At 45.3% G+C, this 17,932-nt stretch overlaps 1 protein-coding gene across 2 annotated transcripts; it reads left to right on the top strand.

Moving 5' to 3' along the window:
- The first annotated feature begins 679 nt into the window (after nt 1–679).
- LOC139461683 (tRNA (cytosine(38)-C(5))-methyltransferase-like) lies at nt 680–14,436 on the top strand. Of its 2 annotated transcripts, none has more exons than XM_071243141.1 (8): nt 680–752; nt 1,803–1,912; nt 2,722–2,870; nt 3,543–3,654; nt 4,744–5,210; nt 9,704–9,761; nt 13,324–13,480; nt 14,335–14,436. In XM_071243141.1, the coding sequence occupies exons 1-8, from the start codon at nt 680–682 to the stop codon at nt 14,433–14,435; spliced, it is 1,227 nt and encodes a 408-aa protein (XP_071099242.1). In that variant the 3' UTR covers nt 14,436. The 2 variants fall into 2 exon arrangements, with proteins under 2 accessions (XP_071099242.1, XP_071099243.1); XM_071243142.1 differs by having other exon boundaries at nt 701–788.
- Nucleotides 14,437–17,932: the final 3,496 nt, after the last annotated feature.

Genomic DNA, 17,932 nt, shown 5'->3' with positions numbered 1-17,932 from the left:
GTGATATCATTGCTTCCCAAAATCCGGTGAGATCTGTTAGAAAATACACGATGAGAACATCTTGCTTTTCGTGTCAAAAAACCTGTTTACCTCATCTCGTAACCCAATAATATAAATTTGAACATTTTCATTCATGACAACTAATGGCAAGTTTTGCCTGGCACACGTTAACAAACTGTGCAAACATCCTCGTTGGGTTATCGGGTGCCATAACAATGTTATTTTCACTGGTGTAATAACAGTTAATTTGAAATTGTTCAATCACGTCATCTTTATGTCTTAGTAGAATAACATGACGTCATTGAACAAACGGGGGGCATATGTCCAGGGTGCGTTTTCGCAACATGGCCACAAACGATCATGAAGAGAGGTTCGCCATTTTTGGGTGATTAAAAAAGTGAAAGATTAAAGTTTAACAGAAACAATTAACTAAATGACATTAATGTTGTTTGACCAAATTAGTCATCTAGACCATTCATTGCCCATATTCATGTAACCAGCAAGATGCCAATATATTATATAAGTATACTTTATTGAATTTTATATACAAAAGTAGATTTAGCGGTTTAAGTCGAATTTGTATCAGAGAAAACCATAGGAGTTCAGAGTTTTGGAGTAGATTTCTAGTGGCACGTCGCTAGCTGTGCAACTTGTCTTGGTCGTGACGTCACTTTCCAAGATGGCAGCCCCCAGGAAGGTCCGTGTGTTGGAGCTGTACAGCGGGATTGGAGGCATGCACTGGGCTCTCCAAGGTTGGTAGTATTTTAAGTTACCATGGAAATGCCAAGGTTTGTGTAACATTATATGTAGCACCTGTTTCCATGTTGTTCTTTTCAATCACAACGCGACACAGCCAAAAATCACCTGTTTTCGTGACAACACACATCGTCAACTTTGACAACAGCTGGTTGTACTAGTTTCAGACAGGAGACTAAACCATGTCTGAACTTCTAATGACAAGCAACAAGCAGAGTACAAATATAAATTTGAAACATTTTTCAAATAAAGCTATAAACCTGAGGTATTTATTCAGGCCTAGATCTATACGAAACACAGGGAAGAGGAAAAACGTAAATTTGAATACGTGTTTTTAAAAAAAATAACATTAGAAACAGGGACTGCTTATGGTCTGATTATAGAATCTGTTTAACGTATTATGTACAGACAAGCAGCGTATTTGCGTAAAATACACTCTTCCCCCCCTTCAAAATCCAATTACTTTAAATGAACTTGCATGTACAGAAAAGCATGCATTAAATGAAAAACTCAAATGTATAAAAACAGCCTGCGTAAATACCCAATGAAGCTCTTTCAACATGTGTATAAATGAGCAAATTTCCAAAACATAATTATGAGCTAATTTACTTTCCAAGTCAAACCTTTATCATGTATTTATTAAGAACAGCCATATAATCTAAAACATTATTTTATTTTTAAAATCTTAAAATTTTCACTAATTTTGTGAAAACCTCAATAGAGTGATGAATAGATGAGTGAAAAAATATTGGGTTACCAATTGAAAAATGTAATAACCCAATTAAAATAGAAACCTAGGAGTAAAAAAAACTCATTTGCTCAAAAAGTTATCTGGAGCTCTGTATGTATACATAATACCAGAAAAATATGGCCTCTGAAAGATAATACATATTCACGAACGATACTTAGGTTTAGTTGTGTTAGGGTAAAGGTTGATCCTTATCCTGAGTCCTTGCTCTGCGAATGAAAATAGTGGCGAACATAATTATAGAGGGGCTCCCTGCTTGTATGTATATAAAATTGTTCATCATCCTCATGTGTTTCAGAAAGTGGGCTGTCCTTTGAAGTTGTTGCAGCCATCGACATCAACACCACAGCAAATCAGATCTACAGACACAACTTCCCTGATGTCAGACTTCTGCCGTCCAGCATTGACGTATGTATTGTTGAGCCTGCAGGTCAGGATAGTTCAGTTACCATCCAACAAAGTCAGGCTGCATCTTGAATGATCTCAAATATTGTGTGTTTGTGCTGCCTCAGCAGTATTCCAACTACGGTATATCACGGTGGCCTGTGAACATGGTAAATAAATAAATAATCAAGTTTGATCTGACAACATCCAAGGACGACTGTTTACAATGACATGCCTGCCAGAACTCTGAGCCTGACCATGTGATCCATAGCGACTTCGCTCTTACGTCAAGTGATGGGAACCAGTTCGAAGGACAGAGTCCTGATTTAGACAAATACCCCAAGAAGGGGAGTGTCCATCAGACTGTATAGAGACAAATCTCAGTGTGGTTGACATACATACCCTGCATGTAGATATATTAATTTGTTCTTGTCGCCATATGGCTGAAATAATGCAGATGTGACATTAGAATTAAACTCACTCACTCACTCTTAACCTGTTGTTAATGCTACAATATTACTGCAAATTTGAACTGAATAAAACTGACTGAAAATGTAACAAGAGCAAGCGTTATTGTTTTGTTGAAGCAGAACTATCTACAAACTCTGAGATGTAGTGACATAAGGTTCTCAGGAGTCCCCAGGGCCTGATTGACGTTGGTTTCTCTGGTCCAGACTTGATCCTGCACAGGCTGCTCCTGATTGTGACATAAAACAACATTCACTCGCATTGTTCTTCATTTATTTAATCATGAAACACTTTTATTTAATCAGAAATACAGCAACTTTCACTCACACACATTAACCTTCATGAAACACTTTTTATTTCATCAGAAACTGACAGTTGCTCAGTTTGAAGCGTGGAACATCGACGCGGTGCTGATGAGTCCGCCGTGCCAGCCGTTCACGAGGATGGGGAAGAAGCGAGACGTGGAGGACATCAGGACCAAGTCCTTCATGCATGTCCTCCATCTCATCTCAGTGTAGGTAGACTGTGGACACTGGAAGAATAGACTGATGACATGTCCCTTTCTTCTATACAGGGATCTATCTCCATGGATACCAATGGCAATACAGCCTTGTATCACGATACAAGGCCATCGACACAACACATTCATATGATCCCTATATCGCTATACATACAATTCATTTCGTTACAAGTTATGTTGCTGTAAAAACATGTGAATAATAACAGAAATGATTCAAGCAGCTTACACAGATTCTGTAGTTTCCTGGTTGGACATAGATAGTGCAGTATTCACTGTGCCCACTACCGATATGTTTTTTCCCTACATTATCCCGTCTTTGATCTCTGAAATTTAATAACAAATGATTCAGGGTGGTGAAAGAAAGAATATCAACTTGTGAAAGAAAAGTGTTGTATCAGGATACGAATCATATCACCCCATAGTATCAGGATGCGTATCGTAACACAACCCCACTGTATTGTTACACCTCTACTGGGTACCCACTGTAGGTCTAAAGAGTTGGGTACAATATGTCTGATTTGGAACTGTTTCACCGGAACCTTGGCAAAAGCTATTTAGATAAACATATAGATTTATTGTTTGTATTTTCTAGAGTAAAGAATACAGAGATTTGTCTTTGTTTTGTCTATGGTAAAGAACACAGAGATTTGTATTTGATTTATCCAGAGTAGAGAACAAGCCTCGATATATTCTGGTAGAGAATGTGAAGGGGTTCGAGACGTCGGCGGCGCGGCAGAAGTTGGTGGAAACGTTGAGACAGTGCAGCTACAGTTCGCAGGTACTGCGTCTTCATCTGTAGATTTTACATAATTATTTCATCTCATGGAGCAATGATGATGCTATATTCAATTTCCTTGATAGTCGGTTTATTCACTTTTCAAACCAAGAAGTCAACCATAAAATCTGTGATCGATTATTTTCAATGCAATGTGTTTCATGGAAAGTGAGTGAGGTGAGATGAAATCAGGTTTAACGTCACGTCCAAGATCATAGCGACATGCATGCACATGTGTATATGTGTGTGGCTGCTTGTACTAGTCAGGACTGATGCTGATTTATAGTGCTAGCCCACTGAGGTACCATGCCACCATTTAATATGAATACCTCACTTAGACTTAGTATACTGACTCTGAGCCGACCAGCTCTTGTTTTAGCCCCTTTTTACCGAGCGCCAGACAGGGTAACAACAAGTACCATCTTTTAACGTCATTTGGTATGATGCGGCCGGGTATCGAACGCGGGTGAACGCTCTACCACTAGACCATGGAGGTGGTCGGAAAGTGAGTGAAGGAGTTAATTAGGGTATTGTGACCATGACGAGTGAGTGAGTGATTATTAGCAAGCAGTGTTTTAAATTGAAGTTTCTTTCAGCATTATTCCATCAATATCTTGTTAGGGGGACACAGGGAATAGGCTTTACACATTGTACCCATGTGGGGATTGAACCCAGGCCTCAGTTGGCACAAGTGAACTCTTGAACCACTCGGCTACCCTATCGCTTCTAAAGACATTAAGTATGTAGTGAGGTATCATTTGTAATTTACCCAAAGGATGCTGAGATAGATATTCTAAAAGAAATACTGACTCAGTTTTCAAATTAAGTGTAAATAGAAACCTAATCATTATTTGGACATATTTCTATAAGAGAGTGTCATGGTTTTCTGTCAAGGGTCAATCAATGATCGGGCCAGGGCAGTCTGGTGACTTTTGAGACAATAGTTACCTTCTGCTGTCATAGTGAATGGTGGATTGCTGTCTTGTCAAAATGGAATATTGCGGACTGCTAATCCACTTGACTCACTGTAAAACAGACGCTAGCTGTCCCTTTTGTTTGTGTCATATTAATGGCTGCAGCATCTCATTGCAGGAGTTCCTGTTGACCCCACTACAGACGGGTGTCCCAAACTGTCGTCTGCGATACTATCTCATAGCCACCCTCGCACAAGATGGATTCACATTTCCGGCTTCAGAATCCATTCTCGAGGAGTTACCAGCGGAGGCTTCTGATTGGCTGACTTACAAAACACTTATCTGTGATACTGCTGACCTACAGTCATGTGATCAGTCATGTGATTCAGGGACAACTCCAGGACAAAATGGCGGTGTTTGTGATGCTAATGAAAAGACTCTAGAGGATGCAGGGGAAAACTTGCGGCAAATTGCTGATGAAACTCACCAGGAATACAGTGGCTGTCAGAGATTGAAACATTTTATAGAGAAACAGTCATGTGAATATTTCCAGGAGTTTTTACTGGATGACAAGGAGCTGACTCGGTTCGTCATCATGGACATCGTCCAACCTTCCCTGAAAAAGTCAGCTTGCTTTACGAGAAGGTACGTTTCTTTTCAAACTGTATACCAAGTTTCATTTTGTTGTAGTCTCACTGCGTGTTGTTAAATGGGGTTCAAAACTCAAACCTTTCTCAGGGTGTGAATACTCGTCATGGAACATACCACATTTCAAAAAATGTTCTTTGGCCTGCGACTGGATATTGTAGTCATTTCGTGTACAATGTGACAGACTAGTTTGCTGTGTGTGCTTCTAACCACATGTTCAGCTTGCCATGAAAACATTGGATGTGATTCATGGTGTGGTGTTCAGGTTGCCATGGAAACATGGGCCATGATTCATTGTATGGTGACATTATGTCTGCGTGGCACCTGTGTGTGGACAACACTGCTATTGAAACTGTGAGATATGTGAGAGTTATTCAATACCCAGAAATTTTAACTTTTAGAGCCTCTTACAAGAGCTAGAACTGAATTCGTGTACATGTCCTGTAGCTTTGTGATGTAGTCAATCTGAGGGTGAGTTTGTGTACATGTCCTGTAGCTTTGTGATGTAGTCAATCTGAGGGTGAGTTTGTGTACATGTCCTGTAGCTTTGTGATGTAGTCAATCTGAGGGTGAGTTTGTGTACATGTCCTGTAGCCTCGTGATGTAGTCAGTCTGAGGGTGAGTTTGTGTACATGTCCTGTAGCTTTGTGATGTAGTCAGTCTGAGGGTGAGTTTGTGTACATGTCCTGTAGCTTTGTGATGTAGTCAATCTGAGGGTGAGTTTGTGTACATGTCCTGTAGCCTCGTGATGTAGTCAGTCTGAGGGTGAGTTTGTGTACATGTCCTGTAGCTTTGTGATGTAGTCAGTCTGAGGGTGAGTTTGTGTACATGTCCTGTAGCTTTGTGATGTAGTCAATCTGAGGGTGAGTTTGTGCACATGTCCTGTAGCTTTGTGATGTAGTCAATCTGAGGGTGAGTTTGTGTACATGTCCTGTAGCTTTGTGATGTAGTCAATCTGAGGGTGAGTTTGTGTACATGTCCTGTAGCCTCGTGATGTAGTCAATCTGAGGGTGAGTTTGTGCACATGTCCTGTAGCTTTGTGATGTAGTCAATCTGAGGGTGAGTTTGTGCACATGTCCTGTAGCTTTGTGATGTAGTCAATCTGAGGGTGAGTTTGTGCACATGTCCTGTAGCTTTGTGATGTAGTCAATCTGAGGGTGAGTTTGTGTACATGTCCTGTAGCCTCGTGATGTAGTCAATCTGAGGGTGAGTTTGTTTTGTGCACATGTCCTGTAGCTTTGTGATGTAGTCAGTCTGAGGGTGAGTTTGTGTACATGTCCTGTAGCTTTGTGATGTAGTCAATCTGAGGGTGAGTTTGTGTACATGTCCTGTAGCTTTGTGATGTAGTCAATCTGAGGGTGTGTTTGTGTACATGTCCTGTAGCTTTGTGATGTAGTCAGTCTGAGGGTGAGTTTGTGCACATGACCTGTAGCTTTGTGATGTAGTCAATCTGAGGGTGTGTTTGTGCACATGTCCTGTAGCTTTGTGATGTAGTCAATCTGAGGGTGTGTTTGTGCACATGTCCTGTAGCTTTGTGATGTAGTCAATCTGAGGGTGTGTTTGTGTACATGTCCTGTAGCTTTGTGATGTAGTCAATCTGAGGGTGAGTTTCTGCACATGTCCTGTCTTACTTACTTACTTACTTTGGAGATTTAACGTGCGCTTTCCGACTGATGCGTATTTCGCACACGGGCCCGGCCAGGCCATTTAATGTGTTTCCGAAAGGGGCGAGGGTGGTCTGTGCAACCCAAGAGGGGGCTTTAGGGGTTGCTTATATAGAATTTGGGAATTTTGAGATTTGGAATAGATGCTGATGGGGTTGGGGAGGAGAACTAAGGGAGCTGGGTATGGTGGATGATTGTTTGTTTATGTGATTTTGATTTGGTAGGTTATTATGGTTTTAGATGCGTTTTATTAGTTCCGTTTTTATTAAGAATACGCCTAAGGCCTTGAAGTTTTCTAGTTTATTTTGTGGGTTTAGTATTGCTTCTAGAGTGAGAGCCTTGTTTAGATTGAGGGTGGTTTGTAATGCGGTTCGATGTGTTAGGTAGTGTGTGCAGTGGATGAGTGCGTGTTCTGGGGTTTCTGGTTGTTTGCAGTGTGGGCAGTTACCTGTAGTGTGTTTTTTAAATTTTTTTAGGTGGTTATTTAGGTTGGTGTGTCCTGTTTGGAGTTTAGTGATTACTCTGTCGATTTTTTTTGATGGATGGAGAATTTTTGGTTTGGTTAGTGGTTTGCTGAGCACTCTTTTGATTTTGCTATTTGAGTTTAGATATAGGTTATGCCATTTTTTTGTGATTTTTTGTTTGTTTACACTTTTAATTTCTGATTTTGAGATGGGTAAGTTTAAGCTTATTTCTGGGATTTTAAGGGATAGTTTAGCTGCTTTATCGGCGTTTTCATTACCGTATATTCCTACGTGGGCGGGTATCCACAAGAAGGTTATTTGTTTGCCTGCTTTTGTTAGGTCGTTGGAGCTTTTAAGTATTTGATTTATTAATTTAGGTCGGTTTTTGGTATTTTTGTTTTGGAGGGCTTGTAGTCCACTTAGGGAGTCAGTAAGTATTAGGATTTTTTGGTTGTTTTTGGATTCTTGATTGTGGAGGGCTGAGGCCATGCCCATTAGTTCGGCCGTGAATATTGATTGGTTATTTGGGAGTCGGAAGGATTGTGTGGTTTTAGTTGGTTGTGTGGTATGGACTCCGAAACCCGTGTGTTTGGAGGTCGGATCTGAGGATCCGTCCGTGTAAATGTGACACCAATTTGGCCAATTTTTGTGTATGTATGCTAGTGTGGTAGTTTTAGCTATGTTTGGGTCGGTTTGTTTATTTATTTGGCTAGCTAGTGTTGTGTCTATTTTGGGTATTTTAAGTTTAGGGGTGAAGATATTTGATTGTTTGCAGTTTTGTTTAAGATTTTTAATTTGGTGTTCATTTAGGTAGTTTGTTATTCTTTGGGATATTGGGGTAAGTAAGGGGTGTTTACGAGCTAGAGCTTGGTTTTTAGGGCTGATGTTTTGGTTTATTAAGTTTTGGATGAGAGGGTTTGATTGGGACGCGGCCCAGAAATTTAAGCTTAGCTGTTCCCTGCGTAGACTTAGTGGCATTTCTCCTGTTAAGGCCTGAAGTGAGGTGTAGGAGGTGCCATGTTGGGTGCGTGTAATGAGTTTGAGAGCCTGATATTGTATTGAGTCAAGTTTTTTGGATAGAGAGTTGTTTAGGGTGTTGTATATGGCGCAGCCGTAGTCTAGTTTTGATCTAATTAGGGATATGTAGAGAGAGAGGAGAGTATCTTTGGAGGCTCCCCAGTTAGAGCCAGTTAGGCATCTTAGGGTGTTTAGGTCTTTACTGCATTTAGTTGTTAGGTTTTGGATGTGAGCATCCCAGGTGAGATGTTCATCGAAAATAAGTCCTAAGAATTTGGTTTGTTTTTGAAATTTGATTGTTTGGTTGTTTAGCTGGAGGATTGGGGAGGCGGGTTTCATGTTTTTATGTTTAATACTATTCCTGTTGTTTTTTCTGAGTTAAGGGAGAAGCCCCATTTGTCAGCCCATTGTTGTATTTTATTAAGAGATTTTTGGAGTAGATTTGTGGCCATTTTCATGCTTTTAGTGCGGATCCAGATGGCTCCATCATCCGCGAATTTTGATGTGTTTACTTTAGGGGATAGACCCTCGAATAGATCGTTTATCACATGTCCTGTCCATGTCAATCTGAGGGTTATACACCAGAGTCTGCAATATTCCAGCCGTACCACTGCGAACTGTAACTAGGCAACCCTTGACAGGCAATCCACTGATTGAGAGCCCCAGCAACGATCAACATCACTGAGGCATGATGACACACAGCCTACCAAGTCACCGGCCCTGACTGATCCTTGTCACCTGTCAGGACCAGCTTATTACTGGAATCACATCGTTACCTGTCAGGACCAGCTTATTACTGGAATCACATCCTTGTAGCCTGTCAGGACCAGCTTATTACTGGAATCACATCCTTGTTACCTGTCAGGACCAGCTTATTACTGGAATCACATCCTTGTCACCTGTCAGGACCAGCTTATTACTGGAATCACATCCTTGTCACCCGTCAGGACCAGCTTATTACTGGAATCACATCCTTGTCATCTGTCAGGACCAGCTTATTACTGGAATCACATCCTTGTCACCTGTCAGGACCAGCTTATTACTGGAATCACATCCTTGTTACCTGTCAGGACCAGCTTATTACTGGAATCTCATCCTTGTTACCTGTCAGGACCAGCTTATAACTGGAATCACATCCTTGTCACCTGTCAGGACCAGCTTATTACTGGAATCACATCCTTGTTACCTGTCAGGACCAGCTTATTACTGGAATCACATCCTTGTCACCTGTCAGGACCAGCTTATTATTGGAATGCCATCCTTGTCACTTGTCAAACTAGTGTTCAGGTGTTTTCTGAATTGGTAGGTGTCATATCATGGTTATTTCCAATATTTTCTGTTGTAGGTACGGACATTTTGTAGAAGGTGCCGGCTCGATTGTCCAGATGACGAGTGATGGAGATGTAAGCAACACATAGTTTCTCCATCTGTTTACAGACTTGACCTAAATAAACCCGAGACAATCATGTCCTTGTACCAACAGTCACGTCAGGGGCATCTTCGGTATTTATCAAATGAGGTCAAGGTCACATGTAGATATTTTGTAAAGATTCATGGAAGTGTTAGGAATAGATAATGAAGGGTTTTTTCTTAACAGTTTTCAGCAATATACACAAAGTCCCAAGATCATTCAAGATCATTTTATTACAGCTCTCTGATTAGCCAGTTGCTGTCTTATAAAAAACATTTCAAAGTGGTCTGTTGGCTTGTACAGACATTGTGACATGATGGTGAATTATATGACATCATCTGATTGTCACATCATGATTGAACCTGTTCACATATGTAGAACTATTCCGTAACCCCTGGCAGGTTGTCAGGCAGACCTGATGTCACACACTTGTATCAGCAAAACCATGTATCTTTGTCGGCGTGTCATGATAAGCAGGGTGTCCAGGTTTGTACCATGGGAAGCTGTACACGCTTGTCTGGTGATGTGAAGCCTGTTACGCCAGTCATCTGCCCACGTAGCCTGTAACAGCATTAGTGAAACATGTTCAGCAGTATTTATATATACATTGTACACCCCAGTCCACCCCACACACCCCAGTCCACCCCGCACACCCCAGTCCACCCCGCACACCCCAGTCCACCCCGCACACCCCAGTCCACCTCTCACACCCCAGTCCACCCCGCACACCCCAGTCCACCTCTCACACCCCTCACACCCCAGTCCACCCCGCACACCCCAGTCCACCTCTCACACCCCAGTACATCCCAGTCCACCTCTCACACCCCAGTCCACCCCGCACACCCCGCACACCCCAGTCCACCCGCACACCCCAGTCCACCCCGTACACCCCAGTCCCCCCCGCACACCCCAGTCCACCTCTCACACCCCTCACACCCCAGTCCACCCCGCACACCCCAGTCCACCTCTCACACCCCAGTACACCTCTCACACCCCAGTCCACCCCGTACACCCCAGTCCACCCCGCACACCCCAGTCCACCCGCACACCCCAGTCCACCCCGTACACCCCAGTCCACCCCGCACACCCCGTACACCCCAGTCCACCCCGTACACCCCAGTCCACCCCGTACACCCCAGTCCACCCGTACACCCCGTACACCCCAGTCCACCCCGTACACCCCAGTCCACCCCGTACACCCCGTACACCCCAGTCCACCCCGTACACCCCAGTCAACCCCGCACACCCCAGTCCACCCCGCACACCCCAGTCCACCCCGCACACCCCAGTCCACCCCACACACCCCAATCCACCCAGTCCACCTCTCACACCCCAGTCAAACCCGCACACCCCAGTCCCCCCGCACACCCCAGTCCCCCCCGCACACCCCAGTACATCCCATTCCACCTCGCACACCCCAGTCCACCTCTCACAACCCAGTCCACCCCAGTCCACCTCTCACAACCCAGTCCACCCCATACACCCTGCACACCCCAGTCCACCCCGCACACCCCAGTCCACCCCGCACACCCCAGTCCACGCCGCACACCCCAGTCCACCCCGTACACCCCAGTCAACCTCTCACACCCCAGTCCACCCCGCACACCCCTCACACCCCAGTCCACCCCGCACACCCCAGTCCACCCCACACACCCCAGTCCACCCCGTACACCCCAGTCAACCTCTCACACCCCAGTCCACCCCGCACACCCCAGTCCACCCAGTCCACCCCAGTCCACCCCGCACACCCCAGTCCACCCCGCACACCCCAGTCCACCCCGCACACCCCAGTCCACCCGCACACCCCAGTCCACCTCGCACACTCCAGTCCACCCCACACACCCCAGTCCACCCCGTACACCCCAGTCAACCTCTCACACCCCAGTCCACCCCGCACACCCCAGTCCACCCCGCACACCCCAGTCCACCCCAGTCCACCCCGCACACCCCAGTCCACCCCGCACACCCCAGTCCACCCCGCACACCCCAGTCCACCCCGCACACCCCAGTGCACCCCGCACACCCCAGTCCACCCCACACACCCCAGTCCACCCCGCACACCCCAGTCCACCCCGCACACCCCAGTCCACCCCGCACACCCCAGTCCACCCCGCACACCCCAGTCCACCCCGCAAACCCCAGTCAACCTCTCACACCCCAGTCCACCTCGCACACTCCAGTCCACCCCACACACCGCAGTCCATCCCGCACACCCTGCACACCCCAGTACACCCCAGTGCACCCCATACACCCCAGTACACCCCGCACACCCCAGTACATCCCAGAACATCCCAGTACACCCCAGTACATCCCAGTCCACCTCTCGCAACCCAGTCCACCCCAGTACATCCCAGTCCACCTCTCACAACCCAGTCCACCCCATACACCACGCACACCCCAGTCCACCCCGCACACCCCAGTACATCCCGCACACCCCAGTACATCCCGCACACCCCAGTCCACCCCGTACACCCCAGTCCACCCCGTACACCCCGTACACCCCAGTCCACCCCGTACACCCCAGTCCACCCCGCACACCCCAGTCCACCCCGTACACCCCAGTACATCCCGCACACCCCAGTCCACCCCGTACACCCCAGTCCACCCCGTACACCCCAGTCCACCCCGTACACCCCAGTCAACCCCGCACACCCCAGTCCACCCCGCACACCCCAGTCCACCCCGTACACCCCAGTCCACCCCGCACACCCCAGTCCCCCCCGCACACCCCAGTACATCCCAGTCCACCTCGCACACCCCAGTCCACCTCTCACAACCCAGTCCACCCCAGTCCACCTCTCACAACCCAGTCCACCCCATACACCCTGCACACCCCAGTCCACCCCGCACACCCCAGTCCACCCCGCAGCCCCCAGTCCACCTCTCACACCCGTCCAACCCGCACAACCCAGTCCACCTCTCACACTCCAGGCCACCCTGCACACCCCAGTCCACCCCGCACACCCCAGTCCACCCCGCACACCCCAGTCCACCCTGCACACCTCAGTCCATCCCGCACACCCCAGTCCACCCTGCACACCCCAGTACACCCCAGTCCACCCAGTCCACCCCGCACACCCCAGTCCACCCTGCACACCCCAGTACACCCCATACACCCCAGTACACCCCGCACACCCCAGTACATCCCAGTACACCCCAGTACATCCCAGTCCACCTCTCACAACCCAGTCCACCCCAGTCCACCTCTCACAACCCAGTCCACCCCATACACCACGCACACCCCAGTCCACCCCGCACACCCCAGTACATCCCGCACACCCCAGTCCACCCCGCACACCCCAGTCCATCCCGCACACCCCAGTCCACCCCGCACACCCCAGTCCAACTCGCACACCCCAGTCCACCTTGCACACCCCAGTACACCCCATACACCCCAGTACACCCCGCACACCCCAGTACATCCTTCACACCCCAGTACACCCCATACACCCCAGTACATCCCGCACACCCCAGTACACCCCGCACACTCCAGTCTACCCCGCACACCCTGCTAGTGTAACATGTTTGTCATAGTTAGATTTATTTCCCTCCAGGCAGTTCGAGCAGTCAGCAAGTTGAAGTCTCGGGTGGTTGATCTGCCGGAGCGCCCCCTACTGGGAGAGGAAGAAATGGACCTCCTCCGTGGTCTACAACTGCGATACTTCACCCCCCGGGAAATTGCCAATCTGCTGTGCTTCCCTCCGCAGTTCGGTCTGTACAACAATCCACTAATCCTCTTGTCGTTATGTCATAGATGCTGAAGCTTCATATTTCACCCACCACATTTCAAATTAGCAAATATTGAGAAATGTTAAAAGTTAAGACACACCTATTTGAATTCAATTTGACAATTTAACTTTAAGGACAAAATTCATTGGTGTTAAAGAAACAGGAATTTGTTTTCTTTTCCTTCATTTCTTTGTTACCATGACGAATCTAAATAAGTTAACATGATTGACATTTGGCCTGTGACAATTGTTGCATAGCAACTTTCTCCCCAAATAATGTGAAATATTTTTGTTTTGTCAGTTTGCAAAATTTCGTTATGAAGAGACAGGAAATACATGTTGAGCTGTATTCTAATTGATGAGAGTGCAAGAAAGTGTCTTGAAGGGAGACAACTCTTCCTCCCTTACATGCTCCAAGAGTTGAAGCCAGGTCCAGACAGTCGCTACTCCTGCATCGCTTGACATGCCCTGTAACTAGGGTTATCAGTCATTGCTACATTGATCTCGACTATAAAACAAGAAGGTTGTGTTCAATGACCTGAGTTTATATTGCTCTGACAACCAACTGCCAAAGCACTCTTTGCCATGTTTATGTCATGTAGAATTACCCCCGGGGCTAGACTTTTTTCACTGATTGATTTTCAGATTTATTAGTGCAAAAGTTTAGTCACAAGGTGGAGGATAGAATAAAATATTTCTGGGGTATTTTTTCATCTGAAAGGTATCCTTTGTTATCTGAAAATTTTTGCAGTGTCTCCCAAGTGTTGGTTAAGCTTGTCTCGACAGCCTTGTATTTTCACCTTTGGCATGTACAACTTTTGCTCCTGTGTTTTCCAGAGTTACCGACCGAGTTGTCGAGGATCCAGATGTACCGGAGCCTGGGGAACAGTCTCAACGTCCACGTCGTGTCCCTCCTCATCCGACTCATGACATTGTGATGTATACAACATTTTATTTATTAAACATATTTTTTTCTAAAATATTTATTATGTCTTGTGTTCAACTTGTGGCCTACAGTGTAGAATGGGATCTTTATTCCACAGCCTGTCCTTACTTCACTTCAAGTCAATCACAGTCTTCTACTGCCGATATCTTCAAATTTAAATAATTATAACCCTGAGAAATCAAAATGTTACTTTCAAAATGCCAGTTGAATTTTTGTGTGTGAAATTAAAGTATTAGAAATAATATAAGCAAAACGAGGTTTGGGAAAATACATTACTTTTAACCACAGCATTTTTCCTCTTTTATTGCTTTTCCAAACTAATGGGTCACTCATCCGTAAAACAATACAAGAATTGGTCTTTCAAAATACAGTGATATTTCAAAATTGAATTAGTTGTTGAACAGTGAGCATCATAATGCCTGATTCACTCACAATCGTTTTCTAACTGACATTACATGAACGAACAACAAATGCTCTATTCACAGTGCTTCATGGGTAACTATCCTGTTTTAATCCAGCATTAACTGCTGTGCACTGAGAGGGAACGCCCCAGGTAGTGAGTCTGGGGAAGCAGGGATTATATCCTCATATCAAGTGGTAGATAAACGCTGTATTTCATGTGGAGAGAGTATATTGTCACGCTTCACTGACCAACTGCCTGCGGCTGGCTTCACATGACTAGATATGTAAGAATCTGGAGATTTTGTTGTATTGAATACATTATGGCAGGGACACTGACTGTGGGGGTCTAAATACTCTAAATACAGTTGCCATGGAGATTTATAGCTTTGATGTATACTTTGACCATGAGCTATAAATATTTGAATGTACAAATTAAAAGTTGGAGTGGATAATGGTAGATAAACACCAGTTTGCAAGGAAATTGTTATTAATCATTTCCACTTGGCTATGATTAGTCCTTTAACAATTAAACAAACTAAATTTGGTCGGATTTTGGACAAATATTTATATTCTGACACAATGGTAGCACACTTTTCACATGCACTCATGCACACACAAAAAAACACAATCAGAAATAAAAATTATTATTATATTTTTTGGCCCCACCATCTTTCTCAATATTATTGCATAAGAAAAAACGTCATATAGCTGGAATATTGTTGAGTGCGGCGTTAAACAACAAACAAACAAATCAATAAGAAAAATGACAACATACATCAACAAAATTCATACTAAATTAAAGAATCTATGACCTTTTCTTAACATCATGTACATCACTCAATGTTGAGATCTGTCACCCACCCAAACATTTTCATGCCAAATACAATTATAAACTTCCGAGCTTCACAAATATTCTTTTTTATTTCCACCACCTTAGCCAATTGGTTGGAAAACTGTTAATACACTACCTTAGGATACCTGATACAAAGGTGATCTCATGACCGCTGATTCCTCTCTCACAACCATGCAGACCGTCTCCTTGTCTAGTGGTAGAGTAATGCGAGAGAGCGAAAGGTCGGTGGACCGCCTCCTTGTCTAGTGGTAGAGTAATGCGAGAGAGCTGAAGGTCGGGGGACCGCCTCCTTGTCTAGTGGTAGAGTAATACGAGAGAGCGGAAGGTCGGGGGACCGCCTCCTTGTCTAGTGGTAGAGTAATGCGAGAGAGCGGAAGGTCGGGGACCGCCTCCTTGTCTAGTGGTAGAGTAATGCGGGAGAGCGGAAGGTCGGGGGACCGCCTCCTTGTCTAGTGGTAGAGTAATGCGGGAGAGCGGAAGGTCGGGGGACCGCCTCCTTGTCTAGTGGTAGAGTAATGCGGGAGAGCTGAAGGTCGGGGGACCGCCTCCTTGTCTAGTGGTAGAGTAATGCGAGAGAGCTGAAGGTCGGGGGACCGCCTCCTTGTCTAGTGGTAGAGTAATGCGGGAGAGCTGAAGGTCGGGGGCATTAAGGGGCTAAAACAAGAACTGGTCGGATCGGGTCGGTGTACTGCTGCGTCTGTGTGGCAGCCGAAGAGTGAGTAAGTATGGTTTTATGCCGCAATACTCCAGCAATATCCCGGCGGGGACCCCAGAAATGGGTTTGACACATTGTACCCATGTGGGGAATTGAACCAGGTCCTTGGACGTGGCTAGCAGCGAACGCTGTAACCACAAGGCTACCCCACAGCCCTATGGGAGCGGTGGGACGAGGAGGATGTATGTTTAGAACAGGGAAGATGGTGTTATATTGAGAAGAACCTTTGCCTGTTTTGCATTATATTATTAGTTGAAACAGAACATTAATTTTGCCTCAAGCGTCCATTCTATGCCATATCTCACTGTAGCCTGATAAATGGGCCGATGGCCTCTTTTAGGAATAAACTCTATTACACAATAACATACTTTCCACACATAAAGCATGGCGGGGATATAGTCTCACCCGGACTCCCCGGGGAGTTATCACGTGATACCGATGATATGTATACAACTCTACAGTTATTACACCTCTTTATGTATTATATACCACGTTACCACGCCATGGCGATACTACCAGACAGGGGGCATGCGGGCCCAGTACACTAAGACTTGGCAATTCGCTGTAGAGTTGCGTCCCTTAGGCGTGCCGGAATTCTACGGTCGTCGGTAATCGTCTAAGACCTGCATTACTTCGGTCTCTCTTTCCACACTCGACTGACCCTCCGTGATGTAACTGAAATAATACCATGGGTGATAGATGTTCACCCTGTCCGACGCCTTTCTGATGAAATAATGACGATAACTCTCCATAGCTGAATAAATTCATATGCCTTGATATATTTCGAATGACAGTAGCAATTTTAGCTTTAATTTGCTATTTCTTTGTGTTTTTTATTATCTAAGTTCACCATGTCAGCCTGTGTTAGAGGCAAGAATGTGGGCGAGAGCATGGTAAAACTGTTTCTACTTTTTAAAGCACCCTTCGCTGGCAGGCAGTTATTCCATTAGTCAGGGGACTCAGAAATCTGCTTTTTACTACTAAATGATTTTGTGATTTTATTCATTGGGTTTCTATGGCTCTTTAACTACCCACACCCGCCATAGATCAGGAAGACGAGGGGTCTTCTTTCTGGCCTTTCTTTGTGCAAGCGGGGAACCTAGTCATCCAAGCAGGACAATGTATATTAACGACACTCAGTATACAATGGCACGCCTAGAGTAGAGTACACCATACACTCACGTTGCAGTATTTGTTTTAATTTCCTGAGAACGTAAACTATTTCAATGTAGGTTATGGCATGTCAAACGTTCACTTGCACGTATCTAGCGTTCAGCAAATGTCACCGTATTGCTCCTCCTCTGATTAGAGTTACATAACTAAAGAAAACTAATTCTAAAATTGTCTGTATATATATTTCCTACTTAAGCCAGGCGTCCCTGGGCGTCTGGTCCTATCTGGGACAGGGGCTGTTGTCATATCGATTACCCAAAAAAAGATTGATGTTGGCATTCTCTTTATCAAATTTGATTAGCATACATTTGACGGACATTCAGGGCATGTTGCTTAACGCCGCACT

Source organism: Haliotis cracherodii, unplaced genomic scaffold (assembly GCF_022045235.1).
Source record: "Haliotis cracherodii isolate W230 unplaced genomic scaffold, xgHalCrac1.p SCAF_15, whole genome shotgun sequence".
Classification (NCBI taxonomy): Eukaryota; Metazoa; Mollusca; class Gastropoda; order Lepetellida; family Haliotidae; genus Haliotis; species Haliotis cracherodii.
Note: the sequence above shows the minus strand (reverse complement) of the source record. Positions and strands in the feature narration are given on the sequence as shown.

Coding starts and splice junctions, on each gene's coding strand:
- LOC139461683 (XM_071243141.1), top strand. CDS start 680: ATGGCAGCCCCCAGGAAGGTCCGTGTGTTGGAGCTGTACAGCGGGATT. Junction 2,871..3,542: donor GTCCTCCATCTCATCTCAGT/GTAGGTAGACTG, acceptor TGATTTATCCAG/AGTAGAGAACAAGCCTCGAT. Junction 3,655..4,743: donor AGTGCAGCTACAGTTCGCAG/GTACTGCGTCTT, acceptor ATCTCATTGCAG/GAGTTCCTGTTGACCCCACT.